A 15,911-nucleotide genomic window follows, 5' to 3' on the forward strand; every position below is an offset into this window, starting at 1 on the left:
GATTAGTACCAAGGTCATTATCTGCAATCCAATCTTTCTTGGTATCTGTCTGCTAGTTCACCATGGCACCCCATGCCGAACAGGATGAGTCCACCCGCGGCATCACTCGCCTTCCACCACCAGAACGCCCAGCCTTTTCTACCTCGCCTCCACGTCTACTAATCATAGGCGCTGGGAACCGTGGCAAAGCCTATGCCGAGGCTGTTAAGAACTCGAGTAATGGCGTCATCGTCGGCGTCGTAGAACCTATCGCACTAAAGAGACGGCATCTCGGTCGCAAATACATCTGGGGTGCACGGGAGCCTATTCCCGGGGAAGAGTTCAGCGACTGGCCAGAGTTCGTTCAATGGGAGCTTAGCCGACGGCAAGCAGTCGTTTCTGGGACCACAGATGTCCCTGAGGGTGTTGATGCAGTCTTCATTTGCGTCCAAGATGGCATGCATAAGGATGTTGTCCTTGGTCTTGCACCGCTGAAACTACACATCATGTGTGAAAAGCCTCTAGCGCCTAATCTGGAGGATTGTATGGCTATCTATAAGAGCCTTTCGCCCGATCCCTCCGGATCCTCAGAAAAGCTGTTCGCTATCGGTCATGTCCTTCGTTACAGTCCTCACAACATGATGATGAGGAAGCTTCTACTTGAGGACAAGGTCATCGGAGACATCATGGCTGTTAATCACACAGAGCCAGTGGGCTGGTATCACTTTACACACAGTTACGTCAGGTAAGTTGTTGACTGATGGGCTTGCAGAAGCGATAAAGACTGACCACACGCTAGAGGAAATTGGCGCAATGAAAAGGCGGCAGCTCCATCACTCCTTGCCAAATCGTGCCACGACATAGATATCCTCTACTGGATTTTGGCGGCCCCGCCTCCCGGCTCTAACAAGCCAACCCATGTCCCCAAAGACATAAGCTCTTCTGGATCCCTCCAATATTTCAGAAAAGAGAGAAAGCCTGTCGAAGCTGGAAACGCCACCAATTGCTTGTCATGTGCCTATGAGCCATCGTGCCAGTTTTCGGCGAAGCGAATTTACACAGGAGCTGATCTCAAGAGTCAGCAACAAGAGCACTTTTGCACGGTCGTCGCACCGGAAATTGAAGACTGTATTCCAAATGGTGGGCCAGAAGCAGCTAAGAAGACTGTTCTCTCCAAACTTGCTGAAGATTACTCAGAAGACACCCCAGCAGATGAGGTTAGCAAGAAAAATACCTTTGGACGTTGTGTGTACGAATGTGACAACGATGTCTGCGACAATCAAGTTGTAACACTTTCTTGGGACGCCGACCCGATTGCAGCTCCCGGTGAAACACCTCTGCAAGCTCTTAGTGGCAGAGGTAGCAAGACAGCTACATTGCATATGGTTGCGTTCACAGAAAAGATCTGTACCCGGTTCACGTACATCTACGGTGTTCACGGAGAGATGTACGCCGACAGCTCCTCAATTACAGTGACAGACTTCAGGACGTGCAAGAAGACGGTTCACTACCCACACATTCCCGAGGGCGGTGGCCATGGTGATGGAGACGAAGGATTGACGAGGCAATTCGTGCTGGCTGTTGATCGGGTAAAGAACCATGGCGAGAAGGTGTCAACGGCTCAACGAGAGTATATCAAGTGCAATTTAAGGGATGTTATTATGAGTCATAGTATGGTATTCGCTGCTGAGGAGGCAAGGAAGGGAAAGAAAGTTATAGATTTTCCTGAGTGGTTTGAGAAGGAGGTCATGATAAAGCTAGGCGCTTAAATGCTTCGAGTATAGCCCTAGGGTGAGGACAATCCATATCTCGTTCGTCTATCATCTCTGGCTTTCTGACATTGTTGAGTTGTTCAGTCGTGTTATGTTAAAACTTTGAACACGCCATCATGTTTTCAGTATATCAGGACGCTATATTCTATCTAGCGATACTTAGATTGTTTCCCTAAGAATATGTATCACGAGTCGAGCGAAATGAAATGAATAGCAAAATTACGTATTATGTAGTAGATGCAAATAGAAGAGCACTAGAATAAGAAAATAGTACCTATAGATTTATGTTGTCGCAACAGGCTTTATTGCTTACTTGATCCGAATTCCCATGCCAAGCTCAACTTCACCGAGTTCTTCAACGTCATCGACGGAAAGCTCAAGACAACCAAGGAGACTTCCCAGGGTGTCAATCACTCTACTCTAGAGAAGAACTCCCCAGTTCCGGTTTCGACTCGAGAAGATGTCGACAGGGCTGTCCAGGCGGCTAAGAAGGCCTCTGAAGCCTGGGCTGAGGTCCCGTACAAAGAGCGACAGGCCTTAGTGGCCAAATTTGCGGGTGGCATTGACTTGATCAAGGAAGATCTTGCCGTTTTGTTAATCAAGGAACAAGGAAAGCCTATGAGTTTCTTGGTTATCTGGTCAACCTGCTTATCTGACAGGAGGGCAGTTGCAATTGGCACACGTGGAAATAGGCATGGCCATTCAGTTCCTCCAGGGATATTCACAGCTACCTGATTCTAAAGAGATGATCATGGATAAGCCGGGTCGTCGAGTCGTCACCAGATACGTCCCTCTTTGTTTGTTATCCAGTGGTTGATTCTGTCCTCAGGGCTAATAATTCATAGGCGTTGCGGTCGGTATTGTGCCTTGGAACTGTGAGTGGAATATCCCGGATACTTATTTCGCACGATGCTAACGCTTGAAAGTCTCTGTCTTTCTGGGTAAGGCTTCTTGATCCTTTGAAGCACGAAGTCCTAACTTGTCGCATAGCCGCTGCAAAGATTAGTCCAGCCCTCATTGCGGGAAACGCTTTCATTCTCAAGCCATCGTAAGTCTGATTACAAGACTATAGAGGCAATCATGGTAATCTTTTGAAACAGGCCATTCACTCCCTATTGTGACTTGAAGCTCGCTGAGCTGGCTCTCAAGTACTTCCCCGCAGGCGTTGTTCAAGCACTTAGCGGCAATGATGACCTGGGCCCGTGGCTCACCGCACATCCTGGCGTTGACAAAATCAGCTTTACAGGGTCTACAGCAACTGGAAAGAAGGTCTTGCAGAGCACTTTTGGCAATCTTAAGCGTGTGACACTCGAGTTGTGAGTCGACACTTGATAATCAGAGGTCTAGTACTGACGTATATAGGGGAGGTAATGATCCGGCCATTGTCTGCAGTGATGTCAATGTCAAAGAAGTTGCCCCAAAGGCCAGTCGGAGCAGGGAAGCCTTGAAGCAAAAGTTCTAATTCTGGAGACCACTTAGCTTGCCATGGCGGCTCTAGCGAACTCTGGTCAAGTAAGTTATTCAAACTCGAAGCTTCAACATTGCTGATAAGACTAGCTCTGCATCGCTATAGAGCGTATCTATGTCCACGAGTCCATCTACGATGATGTATTGGAAACATTGGCTTCAACGGTTAAGAGCCTTCCTGTTGGTGATGGCTTGGAGAGTACCACCGCTATGGGTCCTGTCCAGAACCACCTGCAGTTCGATAGGGTGAAGAGCTTACTCGCAAATATTCAATCCCACGGCCTCAAGCTCGCAGCAGGATCAACCAGTCCGTCAGATGCGGGGAAAGGGTACTTCATTACTCCTACGGTTGTCGACAACCCTCCAGATGCCTCCAGGATTGTAGTCGAGGAGTCATTTGGTATGTTTCTCTTTCGTTTCAGTGATATGACGCTTACATTATTAGGCCCTGTCTTTCCTATTCTGAAGTGGAAGGACGAGGATGAGGTCCTTAGACGCGCCAATGATAACCCCATGGGTCTTGGTGCCTCGGTTTGGACCCCAGACTTGGAGAAGGCAGAGAGGCTAGCCGCGAGGCTCAAGGCAGGAACTGTTTGGTTCAACAGCCATCACGAGCTCAATCCGAATGTGGCTTTTGGGGGTATTAAGGAAAGCGGCCTTGGTGCTGAGCATGGACTTGAGGGGATCAAGTCGTATTGTAGCACAAAGTCTATATTTATTAATGCGGCTTAAGGAGGGGCTAACATCAGCGGTGCTTTCCAGGTCCTCGTTAGCACGCATGTGTAACTATAGCCGCGGGTCTTAATAAAGATAAAAAATCAGCTTTGTGTCCCCTCTTGCCAGCCTTGGACGCCCACTTAGCTTGCAATATCACAGCTTGCCTCGGGAGAAGAACCTTACCGGCATGCCCAGAACCTTCTGCGGTTGCTCAGACATGGTGTCGGCTGTGAAGGCTTTCCCTTGAACAAGAAGAAAGGATTGAGGGGAGATGGAATCGTCCTGCAGCTTGCGATGATCTCCGTAGAGATACAGCAGGTCTGCAAGTGCAGGTACATCGGGTGACAGAAATAGCTTGCGGCCTGTGATGGGCCCTTACTGGCATGACGAATCCATCCACAGAGAGGTCAGTGTGCCCAATAAGCCATGCCGCGTGCGACCGTGGCTGTCTATCGTAAGCGATCTCAACGCCGGAAAGTATCGACCTCGAATGAAGACAGCGCTTGGATGCCCGCTGCATGAAGAGACAGGTAAAATAGCACAGAAGCCGCTATGTTGACTGGGGGTGGGCGAAAAGGTAGTTGGGTATGTTAATTGTTCTATTTATCATAATTGAACATATCGTTGACCGCCAACCAAATAGCGAGTTAATTCCAAATGGGCTGCGCCTGTCACAACTTGTGTTGCAGGCTCCATGGGCGGACAGACCTTATGTCGGAGGTTTTCAGGTAGTTTCAACTTTATTTCGCGTAGCAAGTATTCCGATGTACAGAATTCTCCTGCAAGTATAATTCCCTATCAAAAATCAGCACGTCAATACCAAACGAGTACTTAAACTTACCTGAATAATATTGCCAGTTTCGAAAACCTGACCCATTGTATAAGCCATCATGGCGGTAATGCCATCGGTGACGGGCTGGAAACAAGACAAGATTTCGTCATTTGTGTAACTCATATAGCCTTCCTTGATCCCTGCTTCGGGAAATTCTGTTTCGATTGCAACATCGATGTCCCATTCTTGTCCATTGTTTCTGAACTCTATCATGATGCGTCGCTCAAAATCACCGATACACTTTGCATAGACTTTTCTAGCTATTTTGGAGCCATCTGGAAGTCGCATGCGGTCGATTTTGGTCCGCACTATTTCGGCAAACTTTTGTGCTATCAGGGTAGGTCTAGGAACATTTAGTTAGTGTAGTAAAGAGGTAAAAGGAACTCACCCCAGGTTCTCATTTGACATGAGCCTAGAAATGAAGAAAGGCGATGCTTGTAGGAGCCTACAGGCAGACATATGTACTATCTTTTCCCCACAGCTCACAAAGATAAATATATCTTTGGTTTCCTGGGTGAGGGAATATGTCAGTATCGCGTGGTGTATTGACGCCTCTGCTTCGCCGACGAACGATAAGCGTGTATCATTTTCGTCTCTAAGATAGCCAGCTCTTTGAAGAACACGTTTCCATAAAGTTTTGTCCTTATCTGCCCAGATCTCTGGAGTGGTAACAATCCAATGGATCCTCTGCTCGTTCTCCAAGAATTTACTGCCTATACGTTGCTGTAATTGGGTACGAAGGGTACGCCTGACCTCATAGAGGAAGTCGGCTGAGATATCCACAGCGTTGAGGCCCGGAGGAACACCAGGCAGCGGAATTGACTCCTCTGTCTCTTGGATCAAGAACAGAGGTAGACCTGCAACCTTCTGGACGCCTGGCTTCGGATATCCAGTCGGCCCAAGGGCGTTAGCAATGTCATGGCCCCAACCGACTAGCTTATTGTATTGATCGTAGTAAAGAACAGTTGGAACCTAAGAAATTAGATATGATCCAGTGAGCTTCTAATGGATAACTTGCCGATGATTTGCTGTAAGAGCCAGCACCAGGCCACTCTCTGAGCAGCTCTGATATCGGGCTCTTAAAGTCATTGACTACGTATGCAACACTGGTGCTCGCACAGTCTATCTTCATGAAGTCGATTGACACAAATATCTGATATCTGGATTCAGGCGTGGGCACAGGTGCCATGTTATACGGCGACAGTGGTGGGGGGGATTGATAACCTTGGGGTTTGTAAATGTTGGCATCTTGCGTGGGCAGTGGATATTCTGTTGTTAAATGGGGAGGTGGTGGTAGCGACAGGGCCAGAGAAGCTGTTCTGGCACTTGGTAGTTGAAACTTGAAGAAGTCTATGATGAGCTGCTGGTTCTCTTTGATAAGATGATCGTTCCAACCTCCGGCTCGAAGACCCTCGCCAAGGTGGTTACGCCAGTGAGGATCGAAAGCATCCAGTAGTCCGAATTCAGATAGGGAGTTATTGTGGCTATATGATAGATTGGTGCTTCTTCTCGATTGCTCTGGTTGTTGTTGAGAGTATGGCCCCATGCTTTGCGGGCGATGCATTGTAGATAAGATCGTGTCCGGACGCCCGATAGCCTTTCGAGAGACATGAGGGTTTGAAGGTGGCTCTACGTTTGGTCTTGTTTGCCTGTGCTGTGTCGTGTATTGCACCATACCTTGATGACTATTCGGTGTTGGTGGACTTGTGTACTGAGAACCGAAGGTTTTGGGGTACTGGAAACTACCTGGAGATGGAACGGGGCCAGAAGCTGCCGTAGTGAAGGGTTGGCTGTGAGGATACTCTTGCTGAAAAGCCAATGGCTGTTGAGTTTGTGGAACCATGTCACTATCGTGACTTGGCCTGCCCAAGCTCCCAACTGAACGGTCCAGATAAGTCAAGGCTTCAGGATCAATCGCAATAATCTCGTAGTTCGGGATAAAGCTTCGATGGACCTCTGCTTCCATCGTCTTATTTCTCGCCGTGCAGATGGACACAAGCAAAGTTAGGGTCTCCCAGCAGCTCAAATGATCTTTGCCAAGAACTTTTCTCTTGCCCCAAAGAGCACGCTTGCAATACTTTTCGGCTTCCTCAAGTCTGGAGTCATCTAGATAAGCAAGAGCCAAGGCGTGCATTCCGTGATACACTAGTATGTCGTTTGTCTTCCTCTCAAAAGCAATTGGAGTGATGACCTCGTCTGCTTTTGTCCACTTTTTCTGCCGCATGCATGCATATGCTAGTCGTATCCTCATAGCAGTAATATCGCTTACAGGTCTCGAACTCGATTCGCCGTGCTCGATGGCACCTCTGTAGAATTGTTCTGCCTTTGCGTGATCCCCATCCGCTTCATTCTTGATCGCTAGTTCTTCGATCCTTCTGGCAAATTCAGTCTCACTGTCCGAGTCGGCGTCAACAGGAGAACGTGGCTCTTCATTGACTGGCGGAGGTATCCATCTCTCGATCATTGATGTTTGTGCTTCTGTTAAAGGATCACCCATAATACTTCCTCCCCAGACAGTTGACCTAGGGCCCTCTCTCAGAATGGTACTAGCGCTTGAGTGGAAGTTCTCTGCCACCTGAACAAACTATCGGAGATTTTGGGTGGCGCGATCGTCCTCTTCACGTCCACTGGAAGGGCCAGGGCTTGCGGAGCTACTTGTGTGCAAAGCAAACTCAACATGTCTCAGTTGGGACTTAAGCCCAGAGAGGACCTTGAACACAGAGTCTTGAGAGGAATTGCTGTGAATTAGGAGGCAGCTATCCACGTTAGTAATCACCCTAGACCGCGATTATCATGACTTACACATTGATCATCTGAAAAGCACTTGTCATCGCCGTGTTGTATGACTTGATTTTGTCCTTATATATAGTGATATCTTTGGACCGTAGGCTAAACTTGATTTGCTTGGTTGGCTTGCGCAAGAACCCTCGGCTAAAGAGGCTTGTTTTCTCAAGCTCGGCCATTAGCTGGTTGAGCTTGTTGAATGTGTTCTTGATATCATCCAGGGTAGCACTAATACTACCCCAGAGGGCATTACCAGGATCGATCTCGGCCACAACAGCTTGCGGGACCCGACCTGAGGCATTGCTGACGGAGTCTAGGACTCGCGACAGAATCGAGACCTCCTCAAACAAGTTGGAGACATTCTCGTCGACGTCGACAGTATCGTCTATCCAGGTGTATAGCGTCTTAACTATTGTCGCGCAGCTGATAGCTAGGCCGGCGGCGCCTGACGCGATAGATAATGGATCCATCGGAGACGATCTGGCGTGCAGGTTGAAAATGGAGCGAGTCTCAGTTGAACTCTTGGTGCGTGGTGACATTATACTCCAATCGGGAATGCCGCTTATGCAGGGCGTCCCAAAGAGGCATACCGAGTTTCTAACTTAACTGCTAACTGTACAAAAGTTATATTTTCTACCTTGTAGCATTCAATACAACTACATTTCGTACTTTGTAGTACTATAGCTAGAAGCTCATTATGTTTCAAATGGCACTGCAGTCTATACTGAATTTATGGAGTTACAAGTTGCTAAGCCTTCCATAGACTTGGTACCTTGCAAACCTAGAACCCATTCGTTCCTTTCAATTTAAGTAAAAAGACAAAAGAAAATTAGATAACTGTCCCACTGAGTATAAGATGTCGCATGCAGGTTAGCTATTAAAGGAAAAGAACTGGCTAAGAGCCCATGACCGCGGTCCATATATTGAAGTATTGAGTGGTGCTGTTATTATCAGCAGGAAGTTCCTTCAACCTTAATAAGCCTCAATTTTATATGCTGTGATGCGTCAAGCGTCGAACTTTCTCATGCCATTGGTCGGCTCCTCAATAACATTAGATGGTTCACCATCGCATGACATGCTTCTCTATATGTGTCAGCAAGCACTTTCAATATGTAGTGAATCAAGAGTCTAACTGACTGAAAGCAGGACACCTTTACATGGATTCCACTCCTGATCTCAATGCCTTGGACATACCAGGGCCATATTTTAGCAATCTAAGCAGTTGGTGTTTTTGTTGTACCTACGGGCTGCCCTCCAACTGCTTGCAGGCGCCGACTTGATGTGAGTCAGTACGGGCACGGCCGTTTTTTACATCCCACTTGATCTACCACGCACGGTTATAAAGCGACGAAAATAACTAAGGAATGGCAATTTGGGAAATCAACATTTACATAGGCGGTGATTTGAGGACCTTACTCGAGACTAGCCACGATGGTTTGGAGTAAGTAAGTCGAAGAGACTGGGTAGTTGCTTTGATGATGAAGCCTGAATGTGGGGGAAATAAACTTGCTATTTATGTCGATCGAGCTAGTAATTCTGGCAGAAGGATTGCTTTCATCCAATAGACCAAGCCCGTGTCTCTGATGTCTCATGGAACTGTGCAGATATACTCCCCTCTTTTCAGCCTTCCGCATATGCGCTCCGAAGAAATAGTCTTAAGTTCAAAGAACAATCCAAGCTATAAGGCTATCAGCCACACTGCAAATCATTACCGCATTCAGATCCGTGTCTCTCGTTACTAGATTTAGTATCTATCACTACTCAGTGATGGTCGCCAATTATTTGGTGGAACGGCGTCAGATGATACAGCCATGTCTTGGAGAATGCAGTGGCTGGGGATAGCGAAGTTGAATCTCCCAACAGTTCCGCACGTCTGAAAAGAAACTACTCATCATCTCGTCTATCGACGATGGCTTCTTATTCTCTGAGGGCAAGTTGGCAATTGTGTCATATCTCACAGCAAAGCAAACCTGTCGTAATCAAGATGAGTGGAGCTGTGTTTTCCTGCAAGATCATTTCTCTCCACAACCTATTGCCACTAGAATTGTTGTTATTGGATTTAGTCTTGGCGGTTTTCCCACAGAATCAGGGTACAGAAAATAGAAACTGTTGCAGACTACGATCGGAAATCTATGACGAGTGCTCCGAACAGAGCACACCGTCTCACCTTCAGAAGACAACAACAGCTTGCTATTAAGTCGCAATTCACAGGGTTCGAGTTACACCGCTTTATGCTGTTTCCACATGCTGTTTGACGCATATTACCGGAGAAGACTGTTATGATCCTCCTCGGATTGAGCATCAATGGCGCTCGTGCACGTCCATTGTTAGGTAATCAGTCGTATTACCGCCACTCTGCTAGGATTGGCAAGTGGTTCACTGAGGCTGAGAATCCTCAACTTGTTTGTTTGTCGGCTATAACGACGGTTTCATACGGAGATACAGATAAATCTCTGTGCTAAAGAAGAGGCCAACCTTCGATTTGTCTGCTCAAAAGTGCCACTTGATCTGCTGACCTTGCGGTTTGTCTCTTAATGATCGTACAACCTGAGAGTTTTGATACGTGATTCCCCCTTTTCAAATCATGATTTGCTATCGTATAGAATGTTTGTGTGTCTGAGCTTACGTAGCGAAAGCAAAGTCATTGTTGTTCTAGAAAGTCTCTTCTGTGGAGTCTTTCCGTGCCGATATACGGCTGGAATCATGACGGAAATTCACATCTCTTTTGGTTTTACAGCTCCGGCATTTTCATTTGTATTCAGGCCTAGGGTTCAACAAGTAGCAACATTAAAATAGACGCGAATCTGCATTCCGCCCTATCAAGGATAATTCACCTGCGCCTCTCTTTATGCCCTGATGACGCATGGCGAATGGGTCGTTACTGTAAAAATAGTTACATCCCGGATGATCGCTGATAGCCGCCCACATACCGACCCGAGATCCCTCTGCGGAGGACAGAAAACTCTGCACGTTAATCTCAAACGACATAAATACAAACGCAGTCTTAGTGTGGACTTAATACACTTCATGAGCTGTCATTTTTGGCATCCCAATTTACACTCTTCATCTTTTGTGCTGTCCAAAGCTCCCTTGAACATCATGTTACTAAGCGGCGCGGAAGTAGTTTACGCAATTGCCGCCGCGTCGAGGCGCGCTAGAAATGCGCAGCACGTTCTTATAATAGGACGCGCAAACGTAGTTTAAGCTTACAATAGAAACTGACGAAAAGCAAAGCATGAGCCTCATGCGGGTACTATACTTAGATAAATATGGAAAGTTTGCATGTGAACCATCGTCACGATTAACTATAAGATATGAAGAGAAGTATGATCTGGCAGAATGCTTGAAGAAACTGTTCAACAACACCACTGCAATACGGACGGTTAATTTCCACAATGCTTGTTTCGTCTTTTTTCTTGGCCCTAGGCGCAAGCGCCATCACGCACGCACATGGTATCCGGGTCGAACGCTCAGAAAACCGCCTCATTAAAGGAACCGCTTCCCCAGATGGCGCTTCTTCGTCCTCTATGGAGCCAGTGTGGCATGCGAAACAACAAGGCGGTGGACTGATGAAGTTGGACTTTCATCGATTGATCCAGCGCCGAGACACCAGTTCGGCGGATACCGGGACCTCAGCAGACGCTACGAGCACGGCAACCAAAGATTCCTCAGTGGTAGAAACCACTGAAAATGAAGCTACGACGACAGCTGAGGCTGGAAGTACCACGCTTGAAACAACCGATTCTGCGACGGAGGCATCCACTACAGAAGAAAGCTCCTTGTCATCAACAACCACAACCTCAACGTCGACCTCAAGTATAGCATCATCGACAAGCACGACCTCAACTTCCACGGAACCCGGCGCCTCCTGCTACAGCACGACAGTCAAGAGCAGCACCATCTGTGAAACAACAGGGTTCACCACATTGACGTGTTATGCTGCGAATATAACCTCGAGCACATGTTCTCCAGGACTTCTATGCACGACCCAGTCAAGCAACGGAGTTACAGTCTGCATGGAACTCCAGAATGAAGTTGGTACAGCTGGTATTATCATAGCTTCTGTTTTCTCGGCACTTATACTTATTTGTACTTGTACCCTTATTACCATGTGCTATAGAGATAAGAGCAAGCAGAGAAGGCAGGAGGAGTTGAGACGGGTGAGATCTGTCAAGATTGCTGAGAGGGCTACTTTGATGCAGCATGCGAGGTAGTGCTTAAGATCGGAGGCTGGAGTGTTGATGTAGAGGCGGGTATGGGGTCTGGCGAGGTATCCAATGTTTATTGATTTCATAGACCGCTGCAGCGGTGGATTCCGATGGTATATCGTTTTGACAAAACACATGTGGACTAAAAGAATGGCATATACATATTGAAATTATGAAGTCTCACGATCGTCCTCGTCTATCCTGATGACAAAGCATATTCCAATGAACAACCTGCTCGGGCTTCTTACCGCGGTTCCCCTCAAAAGGCGGGGTCTTGATATGAAGTCAACGCCAACGCCAACATCAACAACCTCCTCAACTACTCTAACTTTTACCAAAAATTGACGATGTCATCCAAACCATCCTTCAAGTCCCTTCCTCTGCGAAAAGATGGTCCACCTGGAAACGCCTGGGGTCTTTTCGGCGACAATGACGAATGCGGGATGCTAAACCTCTTGACCCCAAAAATCATAGCAAAAGCAGCATCAGAGATACGTGACGGCGTTCGGGTTTCTACCGATTGGCCCCTCAATCGAATGTCCCGACCTTGCTTTGGACGTGCACCTTTCAAGCATGAGATTACTACCAAAACCCCTCGTGCTGTAAATGATGATACTTTGACATTTAACACGCAGAGTAGTTCGCAGTGGGACGGGTTTAGACATTATGCTTATCAGAAGGAGAAGCTTTGGTTCAATGGGAAGAGCCTTGATGAGCTTTTATCATCGGATGTCAACGGCATTCAGGGTAAGTTGTACTCTTTATAAGTGGACGCGGCTGATGTATGTAGCTTGGGTTGACCGAGGTGGTATTGTCGGACGCGGAGTACTACTCGACTATGCATCTTGGGCAGATAAGAACAACATCACCTTGACTCCCTTCGAAACCAAGTCAATTACTGTAGCAACACTAAAAGAAGTTGCCGAAAGCCAAGGAACCACATTCCAACAAGGCGACATTCTCTTCATCCGCACAGGATGGGTCCGAGCCTATGACAAGCTCTCCGACGATGAGTGCAAGACATTGGCAGATTACAAAGTCCCCCCAGCACATGGTATCGAGTCTTCAGAAGATACACTCCGATGGCTTTGGGAGCAAGACTTTGCTGCAGTTGCTGGCGACCAACCTAGTATGGAGGCATGGCCGTGTCAGAACACAGATTACTTTCTGCACGAGTGGCTGTTGGCGGGTTGGGGAATGCCAATTGGGGAGTTGTTCGACCTGGAGGCTCTTAGTAAAGAGTGTGAGAAGCGAGGGAGATGGTCGTTCTTCTTTTCGAGTATGCCACTCAAGGTAAGTTCCGTCGTCTTACCGCTCATTCGTTGAGCTAATGGTCTGATACATGTTAGGTTCCCGGAGGCGTGGCTAGTCCACCAAATGGTGTCGCTATCTTCTGATCCACTGTTTAAGCGCGTTGATATTGCGCTGATTAAAGAGCAAATACTAGCCAAATTATAATGCGGTCGATTTTGTATTGGAGCCTATAATAAGTCCGTCCAGCTATTAATGTTCATCCAATCCTGGTCTGATGTGAAATTGCTGAACTGATGTAATCCCTCCCCTCCAAGCAACCTATTCCAATCAGGCGGGCTCTCCGGCACCATAACCTGTTCGCCCTGCAATCTCTGCGTAACAAGCGTTTCATATTCTCTATGTAACTCTTCAAAAACACTATGCACAGCCTCTGCATTAGGCCAATGCCTGGCAAGTAATATCGTTGACCTCAACAATCTCGATAATCTCTCAAGTGCATTGATGGCGACCAAAAAGGTCTGGGAAGTTACAGCTGCGCGAATCTCACCGGCGAATTGGATACCGGCCGCTGTCACGGCGCTAACGGAAGTAAAGTGGCATTGACGTAGTTCATCGCGTGCCGTGAGCTTTTCGAGGGACGTTACTATTGCTTGGGCTGCTGCTGAGCAAATTGACTGGCTGCTCTGTTCGTGGAGATTGCGATGGAGGTGGAGAAGGAGGAGATTGTAATGCATTCGGAGATGGCATGTCCATGAGTCGTCGTCTTCTGCGACGGTGGATATACCTGAGCGGAGGGACCACAGGCCTAGCCGGGCGTCGATTGATGCTACATCTATGAGACGATCTCGCGCAGGTGCGTTTAGTGAAATGACGTCGAGGCCAATGTAGGCCAGATCAACGAGGTGGTTCAGAAAATCAGGGCTAACACCGGATTCTGCGATAGTTGGATCTGTGACTGGTGTATCGGTAATATCCTCCTGCTGAAGCGGCAGCTGATCTATGTCCTCTGCTCTCACTGCACAAGGCCTTCCAGTCTCCAATGAGGAAAAGACTTCACAGAAGAAGGCAGACCACCAACATCGTCGATACTGTGCCATCTCTGTAGCTGGGAGTTGAGAACTTCTCCGATGAGCACCAAGACCTGTACCTATTCGTACAGCAATTCCCGCCCAGTACCACGGCCCACCGGCGACTGTATCGCCATCGCCTATATGCCATGTGAACAGGGCTGCTGCTTGAAGAAGATGCATTCGATCTGACTCGTGTCGCATATGGTATAGCATACTAGCTCTTCTGAAGAGTCTGTTCTGGACGGCATGGCGATCAGTGGCGACGAGGGGATGCGCACAGGCGTGGGCGCCAGCCATGAGAACAGACTGGAATAGCAGAAGTGGTGGAGGATTATCAGGCGTGCGATATCGAGCGAGAAATTCTGGCTTTGATACAATGGGCAGAAATGGGTGGATATGATCAAAGTACGCTTGTACCAACGCATCACGAACCTCTTGGGCTGGGAAGGAAGATACCTCCGTCACCAAGTCTTGCGTTACCCATGAGTTTGGTGTAGGTTTCCAAGACTTGACTTGTCTGATAGGAGGATATGGGTAATGCAATGGTTTTCCGCCTATCCTATCACTGCTGGTACTTCCATCCGCAGATTCTTGAAACGAGCCATGAGTATCAGGTCCTGTAGGCGCAGATAAAGGTCGTTGGTCGCCAAGAATGGAAGAGTAAGGCTGTCTGAAAGAGCGATGTAAGTCGACAAGATGAACCAGGTTCGACACAGGCGTGCCGACGTAGGCGATGCGAAAGCTCTTGGTCGATGCAAAAACAGCCCAAGCTGCAGCACCGATTCCGTGTTTGAAGAACCTCGCTAATCCCTCCCGAGCGAGTTTCTCTTGACCATCCGAGCGCGATGCATCATTCGATGTCTTATCACGCCGCGATGGTGCAGATGAAGCCTCGGGTCCGAGGATCGAAAGATGATCATCCCGCTCAACGGCTCCGGCCTCCGGATCCGGCTGCGATACTCCTGGTGATCTGGCAGGTGTATCGCGATCATATGCATTTCTGGAAACCACCGAACTTCTTCTCGCAACAGCCCATTTCGCCGTAGACCTATATCCTCATCAGCTTACTAATTTTTCACAGGGGCGCGTCGGAGCCGTACTGGCATTCGAACCCGGACTTTTCACAGACGGAGCAAGGGCCTGATGGTCGGTCTACTATATCACAGCGGACTTTGCGGCGTCGACATAAGTCACATGCTTTTCGCTGCTGGCGACGACGTTTGTCGTGCTGGGCTTTTTGAGGCGTCGGTTCCATGGTTGCTTGGTGAGTGGATTGAGGAGAAATCGGAACCGGTGAATCAGGACTGTGAGGCTGAGATGGTTAGTGTCGGCTCCTGAGCGGAGAGCCGAGAGCGGGTATTAGACGGGTATAGCGACATGCTTATCGACAGAGGAAAAGACAACAGGCGTTGGATTTGTGCAAATTATTTGTTCACACAATTGAAGGTTTTTGGGTGGCTTCTGAGCTCGATAGAATGCTTATCGATGGTGCCCGCAATTACGTCGTAATTCGCTCAGACCACGTGACGACTTATCCCCCGCAAAAAGCAGCCCGTGAAATCGTGTGCGCGGCGCCTGATAAGTGCATTTGATAAGTTCCCCGCAACTTATCAGGCCCCAGACAGGAAACAAACACCACGTAGAAAGGCCTTGATCGACCGAGATGGCCGCAGACGACTCGTACACGGCCGCAGACGAGCGTGCCCGTGCCGCCCGGAGGGCGGGCCTTCAGGCGAAGAAGGACGAACAGCCGGCGAACACGGCACGGAGTTATGCTGCGAAGCAGCGGGAGTGGAAGGCGCGTTCCCCCGGCCGCCGCCCTCTCTTT

General features: G+C 48.3%; 6 protein-coding genes across 6 annotated transcripts; 3 read left to right on the plus strand and 3 right to left on the minus strand.

Annotated features, from left to right (window-relative positions):
- Nucleotides 1-62: 62 nt before the first annotated feature.
- On the plus strand, nt 63-3,950 carry FOIG_14623 (oxidoreductase; the record flags this gene model as incomplete). The annotated part of the gene is made up of 11 exons (XM_031215893.1): nt 63-724; nt 779-1,711; nt 2,051-2,373; nt 2,414-2,548; nt 2,597-2,626; nt 2,724-2,799; nt 2,852-3,067; nt 3,114-3,162; nt 3,231-3,263; nt 3,309-3,618; nt 3,664-3,950. 11 exons carry the CDS (start codon nt 63-65, stop codon nt 3,948-3,950), a joined length of 3,054 nt encoding a protein of 1,017 aa, XP_031054514.1.
- Nucleotides 3,951-4,541: 591 nt separating this feature from the next.
- FOIG_14624 (uncharacterized protein) lies at nt 4,542-7,264 on the minus strand (the record flags this gene model as incomplete). Its single annotated transcript, XM_031215894.1, has 4 exons — nt 4,542-4,730; nt 4,777-5,110; nt 5,156-5,739; nt 5,786-7,264. 4 exons carry the CDS (start codon nt 7,262-7,264, stop codon nt 4,542-4,544), a joined length of 2,586 nt encoding a protein of 861 aa, XP_031054515.1.
- Nucleotides 7,265-7,351: 87 nt separating this feature from the next.
- On the minus strand, nt 7,352-8,090 carry FOIG_14625 (uncharacterized protein; the record flags this gene model as incomplete). Its single annotated transcript, XM_031215895.1, has 2 exons — nt 7,352-7,523; nt 7,570-8,090. 2 exons carry the CDS (start codon nt 8,088-8,090, stop codon nt 7,352-7,354), a joined length of 693 nt encoding a protein of 230 aa, XP_031054516.1.
- A 2,856-nt stretch (nt 8,091-10,946) lies between these two features.
- FOIG_14626 (uncharacterized protein) lies at nt 10,947-11,765 on the plus strand (the record flags this gene model as incomplete). The annotated part of the gene is made up of 1 exon (XM_031215896.1): nt 10,947-11,765. One exon carries the CDS (start codon nt 10,947-10,949, stop codon nt 11,763-11,765), a length of 819 nt encoding a protein of 272 aa, XP_031054517.1.
- Nucleotides 11,766-12,041: 276 nt separating this feature from the next.
- Nucleotides 12,042-13,282, plus strand: FOIG_14627 (uncharacterized protein). The gene is made up of 3 exons (XM_031215897.1): nt 12,042-12,506; nt 12,550-13,052; nt 13,109-13,282. Exons 1-3 carry the CDS (start codon nt 12,107-12,109, stop codon nt 13,154-13,156), a joined length of 951 nt encoding a protein of 316 aa, XP_031054518.1. The 5' UTR covers nt 12,042-12,106; the 3' UTR covers nt 13,157-13,282.
- Nucleotides 13,168-15,384, minus strand: FOIG_14628 (uncharacterized protein). Its single transcript, XM_031215898.1, has 2 exons — nt 15,184-15,384; nt 13,168-15,131 (listed from the first exon to the last, which is right to left on the minus strand). The coding sequence occupies exons 1-2, from the start codon at nt 15,336-15,338 to the stop codon at nt 13,241-13,243; spliced, it is 2,046 nt and encodes a 681-aa protein (XP_031054519.1). The 5' UTR covers nt 15,339-15,384; the 3' UTR covers nt 13,168-13,240.
- Between the last annotated feature and the right edge of the window lie 527 nt (nt 15,385-15,911).

Source organism: Fusarium odoratissimum, assembly GCF_000260195.1.
Source record: "Fusarium odoratissimum NRRL 54006 unplaced genomic scaffold supercont1.42, whole genome shotgun sequence".
Lineage (NCBI taxonomy): Eukaryota > Fungi > Ascomycota > Sordariomycetes > Hypocreales > Nectriaceae > Fusarium > Fusarium odoratissimum.